The sequence below is a fragment of the Aristolochia californica genome, unplaced genomic scaffold (assembly GCF_029961685.1).
Source record: "Aristolochia californica isolate CCGP_79_NKW_82.1479 unplaced genomic scaffold, dmAriCali1.0.hap1 SCAF_7, whole genome shotgun sequence".
NCBI lineage: Eukaryota > Viridiplantae > Streptophyta > Magnoliopsida > Piperales > Aristolochiaceae > Aristolochia > Aristolochia californica.
In genome coordinates this window covers 36,610,683-36,633,485 of record NW_027182268.1, presented here as the reverse complement: position 1 = coordinate 36,633,485, position 22,803 = coordinate 36,610,683, and the positions used below count along the sequence as shown (strand labels likewise).

Here is a 22,803-nt window from a genome sequence, read left to right as displayed (position 1 = left end):
GAATACTTCGTAGAATCATGTTTGGCCACTTGACACTGGCAGACTTTTTTGTATTACGGCTTCCTTTTACTTTTTTTTTTTTTTTTTTGTATCTTTCTGGTGGCCTTCAATTAAGTGGCCGGGTTGTTTTATATTCCCCTCTTCTCCTTGCTATACAATTCTCATTATTCTAAAAAAAATAAAAATAGCAGAATCACCAAAGGAGGAGGATCTTAGATTAAAAGTTCTTCCATAACACTCTTCCTACAAGGCCTAGATAGTAGCTGTAATGGCAAATCCGCCACAAAACATTTCCAGGATGTGGCCTATAAAGAATGTGGGGAAGCAGCATTCATAACCAACTTTTGCAGCAGCTTTAAAAACAAAGAAGGAAATGAAGAAAAATACGTCTTCAGACTCATTAGCCACAATGCAAAACTTACAACTAACATTTTGAACAATTTGACTCCTATGCAAAAGTTGATCACTAGTTAATTTTACTTTTAGATACACAGCAGAGAAAATATTTTATCTTTGGCGATTAGGGATTAGACCACACAAGAACAAAAGCAAGACGAGAAGTGACATTAGAAGGAACAAATTTTCAATAAAATGAAGAAAGATCACCTGGACTTAAAAATTTCAAATCAACTAACCTTCACCAGAGCTCAACATACAAAGCTTTTCCAACAAAGGAAGAAGATGCTACTTCATCCATTTCATTATCTCTAAGTCCTCTTCTAAAATTTAAATCCCAATTACCCTGGACATAGGAATCAAAAATTGACATATTTGTATAAACACCACATTGAAAAGAGACGGAAACAAAGACGGCAATGGAGAACCACAAATCTATTCATCCACCCAAAACTTGACATAATTACGGCTAATAAGAAATCTGAGACCTCAAGTGTACAAAGCTTTTTAACAGCTAATAGCCTTCCATAAACTGGAGGCAAAATGTGGGACCAGATTGGAGGAACCCAATAATCCTGAGGATAATGATACTCTATGTAAGTAATAAATTTCCACAAAGAAATCCTATCCTTCCTAAAGCACCAAAGCCATTTTGCAAGGCGGGCCCTAATCATAAGTCAAACTTCCTTTTTTCCTTTGTCAAGCATATCTCTCTCCAATATACTAGGTAAATCTGAATAGATCTGATGCACCTTTCCACAAAAAATTCTGAATGATTGCCTCTATTTTAGAGGAGATACTCACTGTACATGGAACGAATGATAAGTAACAATTTGGAATGCCTGTGAATGTAGCTTTAACTAGAGTGGACACTTCCCTGCAAGATTTAGAAACTTACCTTCCTAAAAAAAAAAAACAAAGTAATGCAGAGGCTTTTTTCAGAGATCATAAGGCTAATCCAATTCTATATTACTCTCTACCTATTTGTAATTACCCATTCAAGGGAGGAGGAGCTTACATCTCTCCTTCAAGGGATAAAAACATTCAAAGTAAAGCTTCCCATCCAGCTTCAATTTGAAGGTGATTCTAAGGTGATCAATGGAGAGTTCAAGGACGACATTAAGTTTCTTGACAGCCTTGGCAATTCAAAGAAATTTAAGATCTTAAGAGAGAACTTTCCTCGCATTCTTGACCACAGCCTCTACATATACATATATATGAACAAGAATAAAAGGAGGAAACAGATTCAATAAAAATAAGAAGGTACTATGGTCTAAAAACAAGCAGTTTAGAATAACAAAGAATAGCAAGAATATCCAAAGATATAGAAAACCAAAAGCTACTCCAAAGGACAGAAGTTCCCCATAACTAGATGTCATTAGGAGATTCCACTCCTAGCCAAGGAAACAGCAAGCATATTTGTGATTCCACGGATCAGAGTCCAAAATTTTTTCTCTTGGGGGACAGACAGATTGGGGCTTTATTACCCATAAGTCAACTAACGACAGCTGCTTAATGTCCTTGAGCGTAACTGGCTCAAGGTAGTTATCAGATTCTTTCTTCTTCTTTTTTCTTAGTTATGAGAAAGAGCATGGAGTCAAACCATAAAGCAGCTCGAATATAAGAAAATGAAAAGAAGTAATGCAAAAGAGAAAGAAAATGCTAAACCATGGTTAGCGTCATTGGGATATTTTTTTATTTTTTTTTGAGAAGAGGTGTGAATATATTACTGAGAGAAAGATAAAATACAAACCTTACTAAACAGGATCTTCCTCCACAACAAGATGTTGGAGAGAAACACCTAATTTAACCTGACTATCCGCTAAGTGATTAGCAAATCTAGGAATATGATTCCACATACATTGTAATTGAGAATTTAAAGAACATATATCATCAAAAAGATCCCAGTGACGCCAGGGAGGTTCGCAAGTCTTCTTACACCAACTGATGACAACTTGAGAATCGCCTTCGACATATAAAGGTCCTGCCATCCTCTGATGAAACAGTTTTAGGCCATTAAACAAACCAGACAGCTCGGCTGTAGTTGAATCTGATATCCTGATTGGCCCGGAAAAAGAGAAGAGAAGATTTCCTTTATCGTCATGAATAACCCCTCCATATCCAACAGGCCCCAGACAACCCAATGCACTTCCATCAAAATTCAGCTTAAAATAACCAACCGGGGGAAGCGACCAAGTTTCCATAATCGGAAGGCAGGGGGGGGTGAGACATTTTTGCAACAAGATTCCAATTTTCTCGTATGTTGATTCCTTTGAGGTTTTTAAATTCTTTCTCATACGAATCCAAAAACTAACTTGCCCAACAATTCTGCAGCTAAGAATATTTTCGAAAAGAGATTTTAGTCATTGGGATATGTTCAATGAAATTTGTACCTTAATTTCTGGTTTAAACTGTATATGGAACCACAATCCACGCTCTGCTAATCACTTAGCAGATTCTCAGGCTAAGGCGGGTGTGTCTCTTCAACACTTTGTTGTGGAGTCAGGCCCCCAAAGCCAGGTTTGTATCCCCCCCCCCCTCTCTTTTGTTTATCAATATACGCACTTTCATAAAAATAAAAATAAACTAAGAAAAAAAAAAAAAAAAAACAGAGGTAGGGCTCTAGCCACAACAAGATATTTGCCTAAAGCATCCATCCTAACCAAGAAACCAACTATACCATCAGTGCTTCTCAGAACATGGACCGAAGAAACAGTAAAGGATGTATGTGAGGCCTCAATCTCATCTAAAAATCAATAAACACCCCAAAAAGAGTCCTAGTTTCTGCCTCTATTGCCTTATGATGACCTAAGGGTGCAAAGATATTTGAACATTTCCATCAGAGCTCTAGATGACAAAAACCCCTAGCTGAATCTAAATTTCATTCTAGAGCTACCATCAACATTGACTTTCAGCCATCCAACTTGAGCAAGGGACGTTTCAATCCCAACATCCTTAAGGAAATACCTCCCTTGATGTATTATTTTGTTTTTCTTCGTAATAAAATCATCACCGTTTCAAAACAAAACAAAAAACAAAAAACAACCTTACGGAAATCACTGATATCCAGTTGTCATAGGTAAACAGATCATGGAGATCATTGAACATTGAAATTTTAGTGGATAGAGAATTTTATATAGCAGACCCAATAACACCACAAATTTTGTGGCTCTTCCCCCCTATAAGGTGCTCTATTTTCTTTCTTACAGATGCTGACAGAGAACCATAAGACAGTCTATCTCAGATAATGACTAATTTCAAGAAGTGGAGCAGCTAATGATTACTCAAGAAGGCCAGAGAAAAAAAAATGAAACTAAAAATGCGCAAGATAGCACACCAAATCAGAGAAGTGAAGGAGCAAAGAAAATGAAAAAGTGCCACTTCATCACCATCACACAACTTGAGGATTTAATTGTCAGTATCTTGCCCTCTTCTAGACTTCTAGTAGAGATTGTACAAATCTTGCATTTCACAGCAAACAAATAGAGGGGAAGAAGCAAGAGATTGATTTTTATTTTTATTTTGAAAATGATGAAAATTAAAGAGAGGAGAAAAACAAATAAGAGGCTAAAAGAAACCCAGCCACTTTAGGATTAGAACAAGAGGAAAATTAAGCTAGAGTTTAGATAGGGAATCAAGTAAGCCAAGAGAGGGTAGAGAGAATAGGCAATAGTGGACATGAGTAATGGGAGGCTCAAGCATATAGAGGAGTTAGATAAGGATTAGGATTGGGAGAAGTTTTATTGGAAGGTTGCTAAGAAAACCGAGGGACTCGTGTTGGAAGAGGTTGAGTGGAAGTGGGATTCTAGAGTGAGAGATAGACTCCTAAGGAAGGTAGGAGTCATGTGAGAGGAGAGAATAGAGTCCCGGTGGCGGCATTGGTAAAGGAAGAGTTAAGTGCATGAATTAAATGGGTAACCTGCAGCTAAGATGGCTAGGAGGAAAAGTAAAACTTGTATTGGAGAAGGGAAAGGAGTTACTTGGGACTCCTAGCTAGGCTAGGATGGCTAGAAGTGGTGTGGAGGGAGTTGACTGGTGAAGGTTGAACTCCATACATGTGGAAGGCTGGAGATGGATAGTGTGGCTAGATGGTTAGGTGACTGAGGGTGTTGAAAATGTAGATTGTTGAATAGCAGGTAAAGAAGAGTTACATGACTTTCACAACAAGAAGTATCACAGAGCCAGAATTAATATAGTGGAGTCTAAGAGAGGTCTCGAAGGAGGTCTCACAAAAGAGTCTCGGTTATAAGTGTTTTATTTATGTTAGTCTTCTATTTATGTTCAGTTGTTCAATTATTCTCGGACTTAACTTTGGGTGTAACTAGGATAAGGATAGTTTAATTTTAATTAGATTCTACTTGTTTCCTCCATTATAAATAGAGGCTCATTGTACTTAAATTACATAAAGTCAAAAAAGTTTTTCTCTTTTCCAGAAATTCAACATGGTATCTAAGCGGGTTCTATGAGTTGACTCAAACTTCAAATATTGATTTCTCTTAGTAGAAAATTCTGATTGCAGTCTAAGACCTTTTTGCCAACCTTCAAATATCGATTTCTTGCAATCTGAGACTCTTCTATGAGACCTCTTGTGAGACTCCGGTAAGACTTTACCATAATAACTTTGGCTCTGTAAGACTTCTTGTTGTGAGAGTCATGTAAGACTCTTTCATACCTGCTCTTCAAAACAAGAGTATAGAGCAATAGTGCACGCTACCAGTGAGTTGATGTGGGTAAGGTCTGTGACACAAGAGTTGGGATTTTGTCAGGACGAGCCCATGACTATGTATTGTGATAATCAAGTAGCAATATTTATTGCCAGAAATCCAAGGTTTTATAAGGGGACGAAACACATAGAAGTGGAAAAAGGAAATCATCACCTCATATGTTCGTTTTGGAGATCAACTTGGAGATGTATTCACTAAGGCTTTGGGAAAATGTGAATTTGTGACATTCTGCAACAAGTTGTGCCTTATGGACATATATGCTCCAGCTTGATTTCATATATGTTAGAAAATCTACTCCAGAGTATTTTGGTCATTTTTTTTAATATATTACAGATTTCCATGTCATCTTACTCTACATGTTTTGTTATGTCTATAGTTTAATTTCATGTAATTTGGATATGTAGAATTGGAGATACAAGGAGTTAAATGGTTAGTAAGAAAAAGGGCTTTTTTAGTAATTGTTTTTTTAATGGAATGTGTGAATATTATAAATAGAGGAAGGAAAATACAACCATTAGAAAGAGGCCACCCTCCACAATAAGGCCTTGGACGGAGTTTCCCTGTTTAGCATGAGAATCCGTCAAGTGGTTGGCAGATCTAGGGGTGTGGGTCTATATACAATTCAGGTAAGAAGAGATGTTACAAATTTCAAAGAAAGCCCACCAGTGCCGCCAAGGGGGAGGGGGAGCTTCAACTCAGTACACCAGTCAATGACAACTTTGGAGTCACCTTCAATGAAAAGTGGGTTGGAGAGTCGGTCTCAGAAGATCTTGAGGCCCTAGAGCAGCCCAACAAGCTCAGCAGTTGTGGAATCGAAGATACCCAAAGGACTGGCGAAGGAGAAGAGGAGGCTGCCATTCTCATCGTGGGTTACTCCGCCAAATCCGGCGAGCCCACGGTAGCCAAAAGCACTGCCATCAAAGTTACCATCACAAGAGGTAGAGGGGACCACATTGCCATAGTTGGGGGGCGAGAAGGCCCGACCATGGCAGCAATCAGCATTTTTGTAATTGTGTTAATTCACTTATTAAATAGAGAGGGGGTCTCTCTCTCTCTCTCTCTCTCTCCTCATTCTCTGTCTATTTTCTCTTCAATCTTTACTTTCTTCAGTTCTAAATGTTAAAAGGCTCCTGACTTATGTTTGTTCAAATTGAGTAAACAGTCACTACACTTGTCCTTGTATTTTTCATTAAGTGAATGTAATAAAGAGAGAGGAGACAACTCTTGCCCTATTCTTTCTTCTTCTCTTTTGACAAAAACTACTGTTGTGATATTCTCTTTCTTCTTTGCTCTGTTTCACATCTCAAGCTTTTTTCTTTTTTTTACACTATTAAATGACCAACTAAAGAAACACTTTTAGGGAGACTAACTATAGGGGAGGATAGAGTCAAAGGCACCTAGATATTAACAAAAGCCTCACAAGACAAGAAATCCCTACCAATAAGGCCATCCTTTGATCAGCCAAACTTGTTCCTGTAAGCACAAGTGTCTATTTGTTTCAAAACATGATTTTAGTCACTAACAGGGTAGTGTAAACACGTACATGTTCACTAAACTATTTGGCCAGAAAGCCCTCATGTGGAGCAGTCCGAACTCCACAGATAAATTCAAGCCTAAGGCCATTATTATCCTGTGTAGTTTAGGTAGCGTTTGGCAGGTCTTTTTGAAACCAAAGGCAGCTCTTTCACTTAAACTTCTAGTATTCAAAAGATTTTCGGTTAGCTTCCTCTTCAAAAGAGCTCATCTTCCCAAGAGGAGAAGATCACTTCTTCGGTAAAGATACAAAATGAAGCTTATTCAAAAAGCAGGTTTTTTTCTTTTGAATTAGGAGATAATAAATATTCAGTAACAAATTTAGACCTTGTAATATAACAAAATTTCACACGTATACCTCATAAAAATGGGTGATATATTAGAAAATTCGTTTTTATCTTATGATGGACCCACCTAATATATTATACACAAAAACTAGGTTATCCGATATCTTCTTCATATGTGATGTAGGACCCACTAACCCGACAAATTGTAGGGCTCATAATCTTTACTTTAAATTGGCTATACAATATACAATATTTATTTTCTTATAAAACTTAAGGTACAAATAAGGTTCTTATAGTAATTTATCTTTAAAAATTATGCTTTATTCTATTATATTAATTTTATTATAAAAAATTAAGGTAAATATTAGGATATTTTATTATAGCTATAAGTTTTTTTTTAAAGTGCTGTTATTGATAAATAAGGGGGAGGAAATTACAAACCTAGCTTTGGGGGCCCGACTCCACAACAAAGTGTTGGAGAGAAATACCTTCCTAATACATGAATTATAGCTATAAGTAATGCCTTATATTTTTTTTGAGAGGGGCGTGGCGCAATTCGAACTCCCGACCTGATGCACCTAATGTAAACAGAATACCACTAGACCAAACGGCCTTAGGTAAGTAATGCCTTATATAATCATAATCAAACCTAATACATGAATTTGTCTAATGTAATGCACTCTTTTAAAGTAGTTGTAGCCAAACAACTCTTCCTCTGCTAATTATGGAGAAGACTCTTTGACGAAGGCCTTCCCAAGAAATCCTTCTATAGAAGTGGGGGACCAAATGCAGCCTTAATGCATGCTGAGTAAACTTATATTCTTTTTTTTAAATAGAGTAAACTAATATTCTCATTTATGCCAGCTGTCCAGGGGTATATTTTTACCTGTGAAAGGTGCTCTTTATCTCCATACATAGCTTTATTCTGTACAAGAAAGTCAGACTCTTTCACCTGAAAATAAAAAAGATCTCAGTAAACAGATGAAATTTCTGCCAAACAGAATTAACAGCAAATAGAGGACTTAAGAAAAAGGTATGAGAGTAAAGTGACCTTCAGAGCCCGAAACCGTTCACCAAGTGGAGCAAGGCCTTCAAGAATGGATCGAGCTACATACTCATATGAACGAGCTTGCTTAAAAAAATGGTGCTTCAAAAGTTTTTCAGAAGAAGGCCGCTTCTTTGGATCTTTTACAAGGCATGCAGCTACCATCTCTTTAAAAGACTATAAAGAGAGTAGATATTCAAAACAATATTCTAAAGCACTTGGTTCAGTACAATGTAAATTAATCAAGAATGCCATGAGCTAAAACCTTAGAGAATCTTCTGTCACGTTCATAATCAAGACCAGGAGGTGCATTTTGTAGTGTCATGAGCAAAACCTGCATTGTAAACATAGAAAAACAACTAAATAAAAATTCAGTAGATATACTCATAAGCAAATGGAGGAGGTATACCTTCATAGGTGGATACTTAGAAAATGGAGCATGACCATGAGCAAGTTCTAAAGCTGTTATCCCAAAAGACCAAATATCAGCCCTGTCAGCAGTAAACAAAAAGTTATGGTTGAGAATAAATCCCACTTTGACTGCTAAGTGATCCACATCCTAGATACAAACTTGTGCTGGAACAATCCAATCTAAACTCTTTTTTTTTCTGAAAAGGCACTCCCATCTAAACTTGAGCTTCTTAGTTGGCTGTCTTTCTTTATGATTAAAAATTAACAATGCAAGGAAACTTGTAAGAGATTATTGAAAGATCTTTAAAAATATTGTTTTCACAACTACTCACTTAAAGTCATATCCATGTAATTGTTGCATTACTTCAGGAGCCATCCTGTGAAATGAGACAAAATAAAGAAAAAGTGAGATCCAATTATGACAGGGTATAAAGAGAGCTGCACTTGCAAAGGCAAGATTCCAAATAGGCCAAGAAGAGTACCAGCAAGGGGTCCCAACAAACGTATTTCTTGTACGCTGTCTGTCCCCAGTATCAAACATGCATGCCGAAACTCCAAAATCTGCTACCTTTACAGAGCCATTGGAATCAACTAAAATATTTCCAGCCTGCATAGGATGGTTAACAGAACAAAAATTAACTATAAACATATAAAGTATGTTTGGTTTGAATGGTGAGAAAAATGCAACCCTATTTTTATTTTGTAGTGATAAGATGCTCAATTTGCTGACTTTGTAAGAATTCCAGGAATACCTAAATTAAAGAACAGTTATACCTTAACATCTCTATGAATGTGGCCATGACTATGGAGATTCACAAGAGCCTTAAGAACCTCACGCAAGAGGGTCGCAATAACAGGCTCTTCAAAACCTTCTGGATGAGAAGACTTCATTATATGAAGGCAAGACCCTCCTGCCATATAAGGCATCACAACCCAAAGGCTTTGATCTGCAGTAAATGAGCAATGTGCTCGTAAAAGATTCGGATGATTGATCAAGGTCATAGTCTGCACTTCACGACGGATCCCATCCTGCAAAAATGAGTAGAAAATGAAAATGAAAAATAAGGCATTTCTAGACCATGCAAATCTTTATCACAAACATCAAAACACAGATATTGCCAAATTTATGAAATAACCTGAGGAATACTCGTTGCACCCTTTGCATTTTAGTAGGTATTTTAAAGTAGATGAAATGACAACTTTAAATTTATTATTCTATAATTTTTATGTCAATGACAAAAAATTGAAAACTTAAAACAACAGGAGGTTATTAGCCTACCGTTTGGCATGAAACTTTTTTGTACAAACCTCATCAACAAGGACTACATTGGTGTCCTTACACCTTTCAAAGAGCAAAAAGCTTCAACCACCTACCAACTGCCAGGTATGCAATTTTTCAGGACCTTTTTTAAGGACTCTCTCTCTCTCTCTCCCTCTCTCTCTCTAAGATGCAAAATTAGTAGTTTTTATTTATGTTATACCACCTCTCAATATGCAGTAATTTTCTCTATCTCAGAATAGAGAACATTATTATAACACATCAGTCACATACCATGAGCATCAAACAGAAATATAATACATACCAGATCATTATTGCACCTTTCTAGATCCAAAACCTTGATGGCAACTGTCTCATTAAGCGGAATGCAGAGGGCCCTGTAAACAGTGGCACTGACACCTTCACCAACCTCCTCATATAATTTGTATTCTTTTGCATTGACAGGAAATTTCTGATCTGATAAACGTTCCATGGTTCTGCCCTATAGCACATACTTAGTGCCCTTCGTACAACAAGAAGTTAAATAATGCATAAATGAGTTATATGAAACTGGCTGTTGAGATCAAACTGAGATCCTTCCAACTTGATAATAGTTTTCTCCCAGCAACATAATGTCTCACACAAAGCCTAACCCAAGAAAGCCCCTGAAGATGATCATGTTCTTAACAGTCTTTAGGTGGAACAAAACCAATGTGAGTAATCATGTATTTGATTTACCGGACTAGTATTTTCATAAAGTATGTTATGAAAAATGGTCCAGTTTCACAGCATCTCAAGCTTCCATGCAACACCCACAAGCCATCTCCAAACAGATTGGAAAAATCACAATTAGATACTTTCTAACTCCAACAACTTGGTCAGGATATTAATAAGACAGAAAATATTTTGCAACCAGCAATGAAGGTGCCGAATATGTAATATATCTGCAAACATGACGAGTGGTGCTTAGAGCGCAAGTAAAGTAGAGTTCCTATGAAAATGTGTTAACTGATTCAAATCCATATAAAGTAACTACAAGGGAAAGAGAATTGTGGCCTCCTCATTAGCAATAATTTGGCAACGATTGAGAAAAAGAAAGAGGAGAGGAAACGAGAAGCGGCCAAAACTACATATTATAATGAGACAGTAGTTTCTCAAAAAAATAATGAGACAGTAAAGGCAAGGCTGAATAAATTCATCCAGCTGTCTGCACCATCAGTTTTGAATCATTTTTTAAAATAAATAACAGCTAGCAACACAAACTGAAATACACTTCCAACAGCTGCAGAGTAATGTTATTTTTAAATGACTCGGTTAGAAAAATTAAATGACAAACTATTAACTATTACAGGATTTCATTATAAAAAGTTCTTAAGTATTCCAAATTAATGCCTAATCAATCATTATCTCACTCCAATGAAGAAATAGGATTTGCAACTAGATAGAGTGACAAATACTGCTAATTGTGTAAGAACATAATTTTTTTTAACTCTGGTGATGACAGAGTTTTGATGATAACAAGAAAAGAACAGTGAAGCACCAAATTTTATGTGGCATGTATCTGGAAACTCTATGGTCATGTATAGCAGTTAGGAACCAAGTACAGTCCCTAAATCCCTACATAGTTCCTCCAAGGTAAATAGTATATATATTGTAGATGTTGAAGGGTAAGAAGTCCCCTAGTCTAAAGTCATATGTGCTCCACATATTAGACCAGTTGTTTGAAGTGAGAATTGTTGTGCATGAGAGACTAGTCTCAAATTGGTTTGGACTTGAAAAAGTCATGTAAATATGAGTTGGGAACCACACATCCTCACCTCAACTGGTCATTTTGGGAGAAACTGACCCAACATTAAGATGGTATTAGAGACACACAAGCCCGTGTTTTTGTATTCTATGTAACCTTGTGCATGTTCTCTATGGGCCAAATGTGTATGTTTCCCACAACTTAAGCCAGGTTGACTATTAAGGCCTAGATGTGAAAGAAAGTGTTAAGGGTAAAGTGTCCCCTAATCTATAGTTGTACATCCTCCACATCTCAGGCTAATTGTCTAAATTCAGAATTGTTGTATATGAGAAAATATTCATTGTTAAAAATACATCCATGGGTATTTAAGTCATTTTACCACTTCGGAGGTTAATTTTCTTTATATAATCTTATTCTGCATGTTAAATTATATCAGTGGTTAAATTTTCATGTACATAGGATGTGTAGATAGGGAGATATAAGGAGATTAAGGTTAATTAAGTGTATAGGGTCATTTTTGTAATTTGCAACTCAAAACACTTATTTAAGAAGTCTGGGAATTCGTGCACAGTTCCCAACGAAGCCTTTCAGGCTATTCAGAAAGTTCTTCTTCTCCTTTCTCCATTTCCTCTCAATTTTCTCCTCTTCCTTCGCCCAAATCTTGATTTTGACAATTCTCATATTAGCTCATATGCTTCTTAATTGGAAAAAAGGCCTCCTGAACTAAGTTACTCAGTTTGAATAGAACTGCACCAACTTTAACGTTAAAAATGTAGAAAATTAGTTTGAACAAACAGTCATCCCATAATCCACCATATAAACATTTACCTGTCAGCATAATGTTCCTTAAATATCCCTACATCACTCCAAGGCAAGGTAGACATATTGTGTTTATTTACCATCATTCTCTGAGTAAGATTAACATGTATTTGACAGCCCATGTGTTATAAAATCTGTTGATCCTATGCCAAGGGATTAAAACACCAGAGGATTCCAAAGGACATCACATCAAAGACTTTATTCCAAAAATGTTAAATCCCTTGGCATAGTAGACATCACAAGAACATTCGAGCTCTCAGAAGCATTTTGTCAGATGATCCGAGCAAATTACAAGGACATCAGGTTTTCCATAGTAGACACCAAGTTTTCATGCAAAGATATACAAGCACAAGGGAGAGCTTGAGAGCTGTCATGTGGCAAACACTATCATGCAAATCCAGAAAAGGATAAAGGAGGTATGCACCACATATATTTTCCATGGGAAAACAAACACAGAAAATTATTTTAAGTTCACTCAAATGATCTAGTACACAAATCTCATCATGTATAGAACTTACTATACATCGTGAAACAATTTTTTTCTTACCAATAGATTGTATCACCTCGAGTAAAGACCATGGAAACCAAAAGACAATAATAGTCACTAAACATTAGCCTTTATGCCTTAAAATATGGTCCATGACTTAAAGAAGAAATTGCAATTTTTGGTTGTTTACAAGAATACAATTGGCAACCTATCTTAAAACTGTAGACAAACGGTGGGCAAAATTGTCCAAAGCTTAATTATTTTAATTAAGTATAAGTCTGACGGGAATAATATTCCACAGGCGTCGGGCTGTTGGGCCTATTTAGTTAAGTTCACCTACGGGTTCATAATTGACAGATATTGTTGCTTGATTGCTCACGATGTTCATTAGGGCAACAATTTCTCGTGTAAGCAAATTTTCATTGCAATGCTCACAACCATTTTTTGCTAGCTTTATTGTCATATAATTTAAGTATATATGCTCCAAAGTCCATCAAAAAGCACATTCAAATTTAACCATGATCCACGAATTCAAACTTAATCTTGGAATCTAGTAACTCTGATGAGTGCAGCATGAATTTCATAATGGTGCATTCCTTTGGCATATAGCTAAAAAAATTAAAATATCAGTGGTTAACCTCCATTACCAAGAGAGGTTTAGCAACTCTCAAAATCTTGCACTTCTGTCAAAAAGTGAGATTTTAAATGCCATACCAAATCTGAAAATATTTAAGCAGCAAATATCTGAGGAAGCTTCTAACAGAAAAGATAATATACAGAAGATATAGGCACCAGATCTTTCATCAATTTGGGGATAGGGTACCAAAATAAGAGTTTAACCAGTTGTAAAGCTAATTTAGGTGTTAATTTCCTAAACCGGGGTTTCTATGGTTTTCACAAGGGGATAACTTCTCTTGCAATTAACATTCCATAATTTTTTTGTTAAACAATGATAGCAATCCCGTTTTCTTCCTAAGTTCATTAAAAATACAGCATTTATGCCAAGTAGGCAATTTTGCGCTGGGCAGAAGAGATTGACTCTGTGTAAAGTATCATGTTATTACTATAATTAAGTTTTGAACCCACTCTAAGTGTGCAGATTCTGACTTTTTTTTGCAATAATTATGTCTCGTCTTCCATGCCACATCACTGATATTCCCACGGGATGAGAAGGACATCAAATAGAGTAGATTCATGGAGAACTCATACGATCCATATCAAGACATCTATTAAGCCTTAATGCCAATAACACAAGTGCACATTTGCAACATGCTTTCCTTCCACCAGCACCAATCAAAGACAATAATTGACATATAGAAACAATAAATTCTGAGACAAAGGGTATTTGCAGCTTCAAAATTCGTATTTTTCATCCAGAAGCAACGACAACACTAAGGATATATTAGAATACTATTCAAGAGACAAAACAACGAAAATTAAAGTAAAATGAGAAAGTACAATGCTCTATTTCAAACATTTGATCCAGCAAAAATTGAACAGTTGAAACCGAAAGCACGTACATTAACACAATTCAAAAGTCTTTGGCTTAATCACATAATTCATAACATAAACATAAAATACAGCTAAACAAATATGACAGAAACCAAACACACCTGATCTGGACGCACAAATCTAGGGTTTAAATAACAGATTATCAGCAGAAAATGAGAATTGCATTTACTCCGTTCTCGTTTACAGGAAACGCAGCTGGGGAAGGGATCTACTAGATATTCACGAACGAGGTGTAAACTTCTTCGTCCCGTCCGCCACCAAGGTGCGTAGTTTAGAGCTCTTATTGCTTTTAACTGTCTCTTTCGACGATCAGAGTTGATCAATGGAAGTAAGAGAGAGAAGAAAAGGAAAAAAAAAGGTGGATGTTTTCTTTTACTCTCTTTTCTCGCTCTCTTTTCTCTAGGGGAGATTCAGTTGCAGAAGGAAGACGTGAAACAGTGGAGGAGGATATGAGGAAGGTTGCTGCTTCGCAATTTGGTCATGGGGTCCAGCCCCAAGGTTGGTCTTTGTAAGTTTTCAGTTTCATTGTTGGTACAAAACAAGCGTAACAGAGGCTCCTAAGAAAGAGTAAACTGCAACCTCGCAGCTGTTAATGTGAGAGATGTCGGTCAGAGATGCCAGAGTGAGATGCTCTCACTGCCAGTCACCCGGTCAGAAAAGTACAGCGCCTAGGGCGTCTGAAGTGTGTCTGGCGGATACCCGTCACACACTAGCGATTCGTGGCGTTGTTTACGGTGAGAGGCGACGCTCTGAATTTATCGATAGATTTTACGGCGAAAGCAGATTTTGTTACCTCTAAGACACTCCATTTGCTATTTCGTCCCCACTGCCAAAGCTGCTTGTCAGCCGAACAAGCATGCGACTCCCATTTCTTTACCCGTTCGCGCAAATGCCGCTTTTTCGATCTGCTTCGCCGCCGCCAGATTGAAATCTGGCCGTCGATCTCGTCGATGCCCACGCATGTGGCATGACCAGCGTTGCCGATTTCTGAAAGGAAACGATCGGACGAATGCACGTGTTGTTGACCTTCTACTATTATCACATTGAATTTTTTAGGATCAAGGGTCGAATTCACCTTTTCGTTAATTATCACTCAAATTGCTTAAAGATGAAGAATTCAAATCAAGGTTATCAATTTTGACTCAAACTCACCAACTGATTGAGCCTCCTAGAAATCTGAGTCAAATGATCCAAAGACTAGGCATTGGACAATTTAAGAAAAATTGTTCAAGATAGAAGGAGTGATTCAATCCATCCGGCAGAACTGAGTCACTTTGCTATATCATGAGCTAACTCGCCAAATGATATCATATTTATGTAATTATTATTTTAAGTTAATAATTTTCACTACTTAGTTTTTTAACATACACTTAATAGTCATGGACAATATATCACTATATCTATTGGATTTTAATGATTCCAATCTCTAGATTTTACATAAAAGTTTTACATTACTGATGTCGAATTTTGATAAAAATACAAAATTTTGAATTATTCTTGCAATATTATAGTTTCGCTCAAAGGTGGGAGTATCAGGGACCTCAAATTTTGATACTTATCCGGTGCATTAGCTAACACGTCACTTGTAAATCAAGCGAATATACGTCACCTATAAATCAGGCAAATATTAAACTAATATGAAGTGTATTGGATAGGTCAAATTTCGATATCTATTACTCAATATAAAATACTAGCATGAGATACACCCACCCTTTTGTTTCTTATTTGATGATATCGATGATAAGTCGTAGAAATTTAAAAACTTAATTTGAACCACCAAAGTTTGTAGAAATGTGGAGGACTAAGAGAGTCACCAAACAAAAATGTGACAACATTTGATATTGTTATTGGTAGAACTATCAACAAAGGTGCACTCTAGTCCAAATCAATCCATTAATAAAACCAATTGTTCAAATAAGGACCTATAAGTTTATTAGGCTTTAGTAGGGTCTAATTAGATGTCTAAGAAGTTTATTAAGGGGGTTAGTGCCACTTTGAAAGTGTAGTGGAAACCGAAAGTGGATTACTTAGTGAAAGTCAAAATGAATGTAAATTACTTCATTGTGTTAGTGTTCGCAATGGAAAATACAGTGTAAAGTATTTTTTTCATGTTAGTGTGCACAATGGAAAATGCGGAGTAAAGTGCAAAGATAAATTTTATTAATGAAATATTATGATAGATTTAAATTTTATATTAATAAACTAAAGGATAGAATTTAAATTGTGATAAATTAATAAATAATTAAAATCTTAATATTGATATTAATTAATTAATTAATCATATAAACATAAAATAGTTAATCGATTTATTATTTTTCAATATCTAAATTCTCACTATTAAATTATATATAATATAATAGTTAATGTGGTGAGGGGTTTTAATGTGATAATATAATACATGCTAGTTGTTTAATAATACTAAGTTACTGGGGGTATTTTTGTCAGAAAAAATTTGGACGAAACGACTCAAGGGGTAATTTTGTCATACATTTGTGGTGCATTTCATAAATTTTATATATTAGTTATCAATTGATGATAAATTTCACTTGTCATTTATTTTATTTTATTATATTTTCAGAATAAATAAAAAAGAGGTTGGCCATTACATCCATTTAATTCTTAAATATTAATTAAGATACAAAATCTAAAATAAATATTAACATAAATAAAATTTAAATTAATAATAAATTAAATTTAAATCATCTAATTTAATATTATTGACGAAATTTAAAATTAAGGTCTATATTATTTTTCCTTTAAAATAATAAATTCCAACTCAATAGAATAAGTTAGATCATATGATCAATTAAATCTAGAGAATTTTCCTATTTTATAATTATGTTAAATCTTGCAATTAATATAATTACATTAATCACTGTAATTAAATACTTTTGATGACTCACCGTGTCACATTGTCACATTGTCAATGTTCCACCCACCCCGTAGTGGGCAATAAAATAATAAAGATGGTGATGTTTAGCATTGAGTAGAAATTCATTAAAATGTAATAATTTGTATATTTTATGATTTTAAAAATTAAAGGGAAATTATTATTTAATTTTTTTATCCTAGTTTTTATTGATCACTTATAAACAAATGAAAACAAATAAAATTATAAGCACTATAGTGAAAGAAAAAAGTTTATATAATTTTTAAATATAAATGATTATTGAATATTTTTCTATCATTTTTTTTGTTTTTCTATTACGGTACAAATAATCAGTGGTGCTTTCAAACATTTACCTTAAAATGTTGTAAAATTTTATAAAATTTATCTATGATGATAAAATTTTAGCCCTTCCATTTTTTTACTATAAATAATATATAGACTGGAGTTAAATTGTTATTGGTGGCACCAATGTTATTAAAAATCAAATTAGTCATCAAATCGGAAGGATGGTTAGTTTTTATATAACCAATAAGACCAAGTTCAACCATGGTTGGACCTAAGCTAGTAAAAAGTTTTTCATGTAAAATATTTGATTCCCACTATGAATCATTTATTTGATAAAAATAAAAAATAAAAATAAAAATTTCATTCATGGGTTATCAAATTGAACTCTATTGAAGTGGTTTGACCCAAACCAACTAAACTAGTTGGGTCATACCATGAATTTTATGCTAGATCCAACTTTTTTCAAAATAAGATAAAAAAAAATAATATGATTTTAATTTAACCCAATTGAATTGATCGATCATTTTTTATGCTTGTCGCATGTGACATACACTTATAACTTGTTGCATCTCACTACATTATTCAAGACTCTATTATTATTATTTAGTTCCATATCTCAAAAAATACAACATAATATTCTTCAATTTAAGCTATGCACCATTATATGTGTTTTTTAATATTATAAAAATATTATTGTATTATATTTAGTATTTTTCACACTAAAAAGTCGCATTAAAAAATCATAATAGCTATCTTAAATTCATAATCTTCTTTATAATGTTAAACTGAGAGTTAGTTGACAAAATTTAATAAATAAATAAAAGCAATTCATTTGGTGATAATGCAAGAAAATAAAAACTAGAGAAACTCAAATCATTTAGACGTTCGAGTTTTTTTAGGGTGATAGAGACTCTAGAGCAAACACGACATGGAAAAATATTTTGTTGTGCTTGATATGACTGCATGAGTCCAAATTGAATTTCCATAGATCTGACACTAAAGGGTTGAGAGGAGATAACTAGAGCATCACGATAAGAAGGTACTACCACCACTAGAAACATTAAAAAAATTGAAGCACAACTTTTTTGTATCTCCATACACGTGGTGATGGGAGAATAAACACCATAAACCATACAAGATAGTAGTAATATCGAATAACAACCAATTGTATTTTTTTCAAATAGTAAGTGTAGACACAACTTCATTAACACACAATTGACACGTCAATTACCAATGGTAGGGAATGAACGGAGCAAACATAGATGTTGCATTAGTTGATGGCAGTAAGATGACTACTCTTGACAACACACTCATGGGTTTCTTTCTTGAATATATTAGTTTCAAGCATTATGGACCTCTTACCACTCCAAGGAACCAATGTGGTGTTTGTGGTGTATTGATTGTCACAATTTTGGTGACATGCATTGTAACTTTGAGAGTAAACATTGGCATCTGCTCAAAGTGATGGGCACTACTACAAATTGTAAGGAATAAATACATAGTCGATACATGTCATTAGTTTAGCAAGTATAGTAAAAAATTAGTAAGAATTGGACTATTTGCACCCATCTTATTCCAAAGTGATACAAATATTGACAATACAAAAGCAACAACTAGGGTGACTTACTATGTAGTCTTTATGAAGCTTCAAGGACATCTTGAAGGACATCTTGTAAGATTCGAAAGGACTACCACTATCTCGTAATCGAGATCACCACATTGAAGTCCTTTTTACTGATGCATTGCAAATGTATGACCCTGCTGGTACTCACATTTTTAATTGGTCATATTAGGTACCTCTACACTTATGTCCATCTAATGTAGAATTTCTACTAGTAAGACTTCAAATTTATGGTAAGAAGTTTGTAGCTGAATGTCTAGAGTGTCAATGACAAAAGTATGAAATGACATCACTTGAAGGGTTGCATCAATCATTACTGATATGGATGGACATCTCCACAAATTGTTATCGATGGATTACCAACTTTTCACAGTTGTACGGTCGTAGTTGTGAATCACGTATCTAAACATGTGCACTTCTACCAAACAGAGCATCCATATATGGATAGAATAGTAGTTGAGGTGTTTATGGATCGAGTAGTCCAGTTACATCGCATATCATGATCGATTGTTTCAAATTGGGACCTAGATTTGATAACAAAATTTTTAAACTCTAAGGGTTCCATTTGAAGATGAATTTCACTTATCATACACAAAGGGGGAGATTAGTCAACAAACTTGGCACATGAGCCTCAACTTCAAATTCAACTTTAAATCATTTGAATCATCTACACAAACTTCAACTTCAAATTTGGTGTTAGTATGGACGAATTCATGTGCACTGGAAAGCAGTTTCCAATGTTAGTGCCCCAAATGAGAAAAATATAAAAAAACAAGAGAATGAGTAACTTGTAATAATGTATTTAATTAAAACATAATACCTAAACCCCAAATTAAGTAAAAAAAACACGATTACTACACTAATAAGTAATTTAATGTATAATTAAGATATATCAATATACTAATTAATTAAATTATATATTATATTATTTAATGATTGCAGTTTATTATACATTAATACAGTAATTACATGAGCCAATTAACTTTGCACGAGATTAATTATAAAAAAATAAAAATAAAGTTAAAAATAACAAAAACGAATATAATAAATTAATAACATAAGATATACTTTAACATTAAAAGGAATGATTAAACAAAAGTAATTGATCAAATGATCAAATGCTAACTTTAACACACTATATATTTTTACGTATTATTAATTAATAATATTCTTTTGTTAAATTTATAACCATTGGTTTTATTAATTATAAAAATGGGTGAACAAAACCAAAATAATTGATCAAATGCTTAATTTAATAATATTTTAATTACTATTATTAAATCACTAATATAATAAATTAATTACAAAATAAATATAATGAATAAATAAAAATATTATTGATCAAATGCTTGCAATATCCCTTTTTTTTTACCGGGTTGACCCGGATTATCTTGGCTGAACTTGGGCGGGTTCGCTCCGAAACTTAGGCAGAACTAGTGCTGGTTTAATTTTTCCTAACTTAGGAAAAATTAAATTGTCAGCAGTGCGTGTTATTCCTCATGACGCAATGACAGAGGCGGCCCTGCGACAACCGAGAAAGGGGGCACTGCGAGGGCTGCAATGGAGGGGGTGATGCGACGGAGACGACGCTACGTTAGAGGTGCTACAATAGAGAGAGAGAGAGAGAGAGAGAGAGAGAGAGAGAGAGAGAGAGAGAGAGAGAGGGGGAGGCCGAGAGGGAGAAAAAATGCGAGAGGAAGAAGAGACTAAGAGAGAAGAGAGCGGGAGAGAAATTTTTTTTTTTGACCTCCCACGACAATGCAACCTGGTGCTTCATTCGAATGATTTCCAAAAAACTATGGAATCATGAATCCAAAAATTAAACCTTGGGCATCATCTTCGGATTCATTTGGTTCATCAACATGAATCAAGTGCTGGTGCACCACTAACAATGTCAGGAGATGAACTAAGTATTGCGGTTGAAGTTCATCTCCTGATTCAAGGTGTTTTGTGGGGGATCATCCTCCTATAACAAGGTGAACTTTTGAAAGACTTCACTAATCATCTCCAAAGTGCCTACCAAGACTAGAGGTTGCTTAAGATAAACTAGATATCAACGGGGACTTTATTAAGATAGTTATGGTCTATATGAAGCCATAACTGTACATATGAGGTACACTATGATGAATCACTTTTTCTAAGTTGTCTCTAAGGTATTATGGGTAGTAACAAATTTTAGATAGGATTTGAACAATGGCCTACAAATTGGATCTTCCAATTAGTTCAACCATTCATCCTGTATTTCACATTACCCAAGTTAAGTTGAGGGTTGAGATTTGGATAACAATTCTACCAAATATTGCTAAAAATTGATTCTTCTAGATCTCTAGATCCCTTACCTTTTACAATCATCAACTAGCAAAAAATACATAAAAAATGATGGGTTGATGAATACTTGATTCATTGGCAATACAAAACAATGTAGTGGCCATAACATCTCGCTTTTTTAGTATTGAACTTTGAAAGTAAAATACTTCCTTGCTAGTTATTTGGCATTCACTATGGCGGTAAAGAAAACACGAGATAGGAGAAAGAGAGTATAAGTTAAGTCAAGGGAGAATAGACGAAGTAGCATCATAGGGTTTGATAAAATCTAAAGAGTTGCATTTTCTTTGAATTTAGTGAAAAAATCATTTCCCTCAAGCACAAGCCGTAAGTGACTGATCCCCCGAGAAATGGGTCGATTATCCTTCCCTTCCTTCCCAACCTTCAACTTTCTACCATCAAATACTTCTCATATCAATAAATAAAATGAAAAAGCCATGAAAAAAAAAGGATTTAGAACATTGAGCTCTATCACTTAGGTCTAGTGTAAAAAAAGTGTTTACATACATAGAGTTGAGTTTGGGATTTCCTAGACCTCTTGGTTTAGGAAATCAATGGACTTAACCAATCACTTTGTTAGCCATGAGAAGATTTTTTAAAGTCCCATTGAGTTTCATTCATAATTATTTTTTATAAGATTTGAAACTATTAATGTTGTGTTAATAGCTAAATAGTAATTATGGATTTGATCACTTCTTAAAAAACTAACTTAAGAAATTAAACCTATAAAAGGTGTAGTCTCCTCCCATCTTGTCAAATGTGATGAGAATAGGTGGGGAGAGCCCTTTGGGATGATGGCTATAAAGGGTATCTCCTTTCATTCCCTTTCTTCTAGTGGAAGGAAGGCAATGGAAGTGGGCTGTCATCAAGGAATGAGAGAGCCCTAACCCCCCAACTCAAGAGTTTGTTTGTGTTCAAACACCTCTCCCCTCTCCTCTAATATTCTCCTGTTTTTTGTTGGTGATTCTAAGCTTCATGATACCCTGAAACCGTATGTTTCCACAAAGTCTTTACAATTACTAGTCTTTATTGTTAAAGACTACATAATCGTAGTACAAACAAGGATTGCCCTCTTTAGGAAGCATCGATTTTGAGTCGCTTCAAAGTGTTAAATAGGAGACAAATCTTCCAGCTATTATCTATTACGCGGTCAAGTTCTGAACACAGTGGATTCTATGTCGGTAGAGAGACGATAGAGAGTTTCGAATTTCGTTCCGCCACGCGTCTAACGAATGTCAAGGTCGTCTTGAAATTGACGTTGCCCTGAACTGGAGTGTGATGCACGTTCCCGCAGCTTACCTTTGGTTGGGAAAGGTAATTCCAGCGAGCGATGAATAAAATGGGCTGAGCAATCGTCGCAGATGAACACGGGGGCCTGCGTTTGTGCGCGTGTGCGACTGCGACACAACAGATTTTTGTTCCAACCAGCGTGATACACGCAACAACCGGGTGCTGCAGCGGCC

General features: G+C 35.0%; 1 protein-coding gene across 1 annotated transcript in view; it reads right to left on the bottom strand.

Annotated features, from left to right (window-relative positions):
* The window catches only part of LOC137936516 (serine/threonine-protein kinase BLUS1-like), a 29,486-nt gene extending 14,787 nt beyond the window's left edge, over positions 1-14,699 (bottom strand). Inside the window, exons 1-9 of the mRNA XM_068781238.1 lie at positions 14,321-14,699; positions 9,980-10,598; positions 9,171-9,425; positions 8,879-9,003; positions 8,729-8,773; positions 8,395-8,476; positions 8,251-8,319; positions 7,992-8,162; positions 7,827-7,892 (exon numbers count right to left, since the gene is read on the bottom strand). Of these exons, the coding sequence (XP_068637339.1) occupies positions 7,827-7,892; positions 7,992-8,162; positions 8,251-8,319; positions 8,395-8,476; positions 8,729-8,773; positions 8,879-9,003; positions 9,171-9,425; positions 9,980-10,147 (981 nt within the window). The 5' untranslated portion in view covers positions 10,148-10,598; positions 14,321-14,699. The remainder of the gene's footprint in view (positions 1-7,826; positions 7,893-7,991; positions 8,163-8,250; positions 8,320-8,394; positions 8,477-8,728; positions 8,774-8,878; positions 9,004-9,170; positions 9,426-9,979; positions 10,599-14,320) is intronic.
* Positions 14,700-22,803: the final 8,104 nt, after the last annotated feature.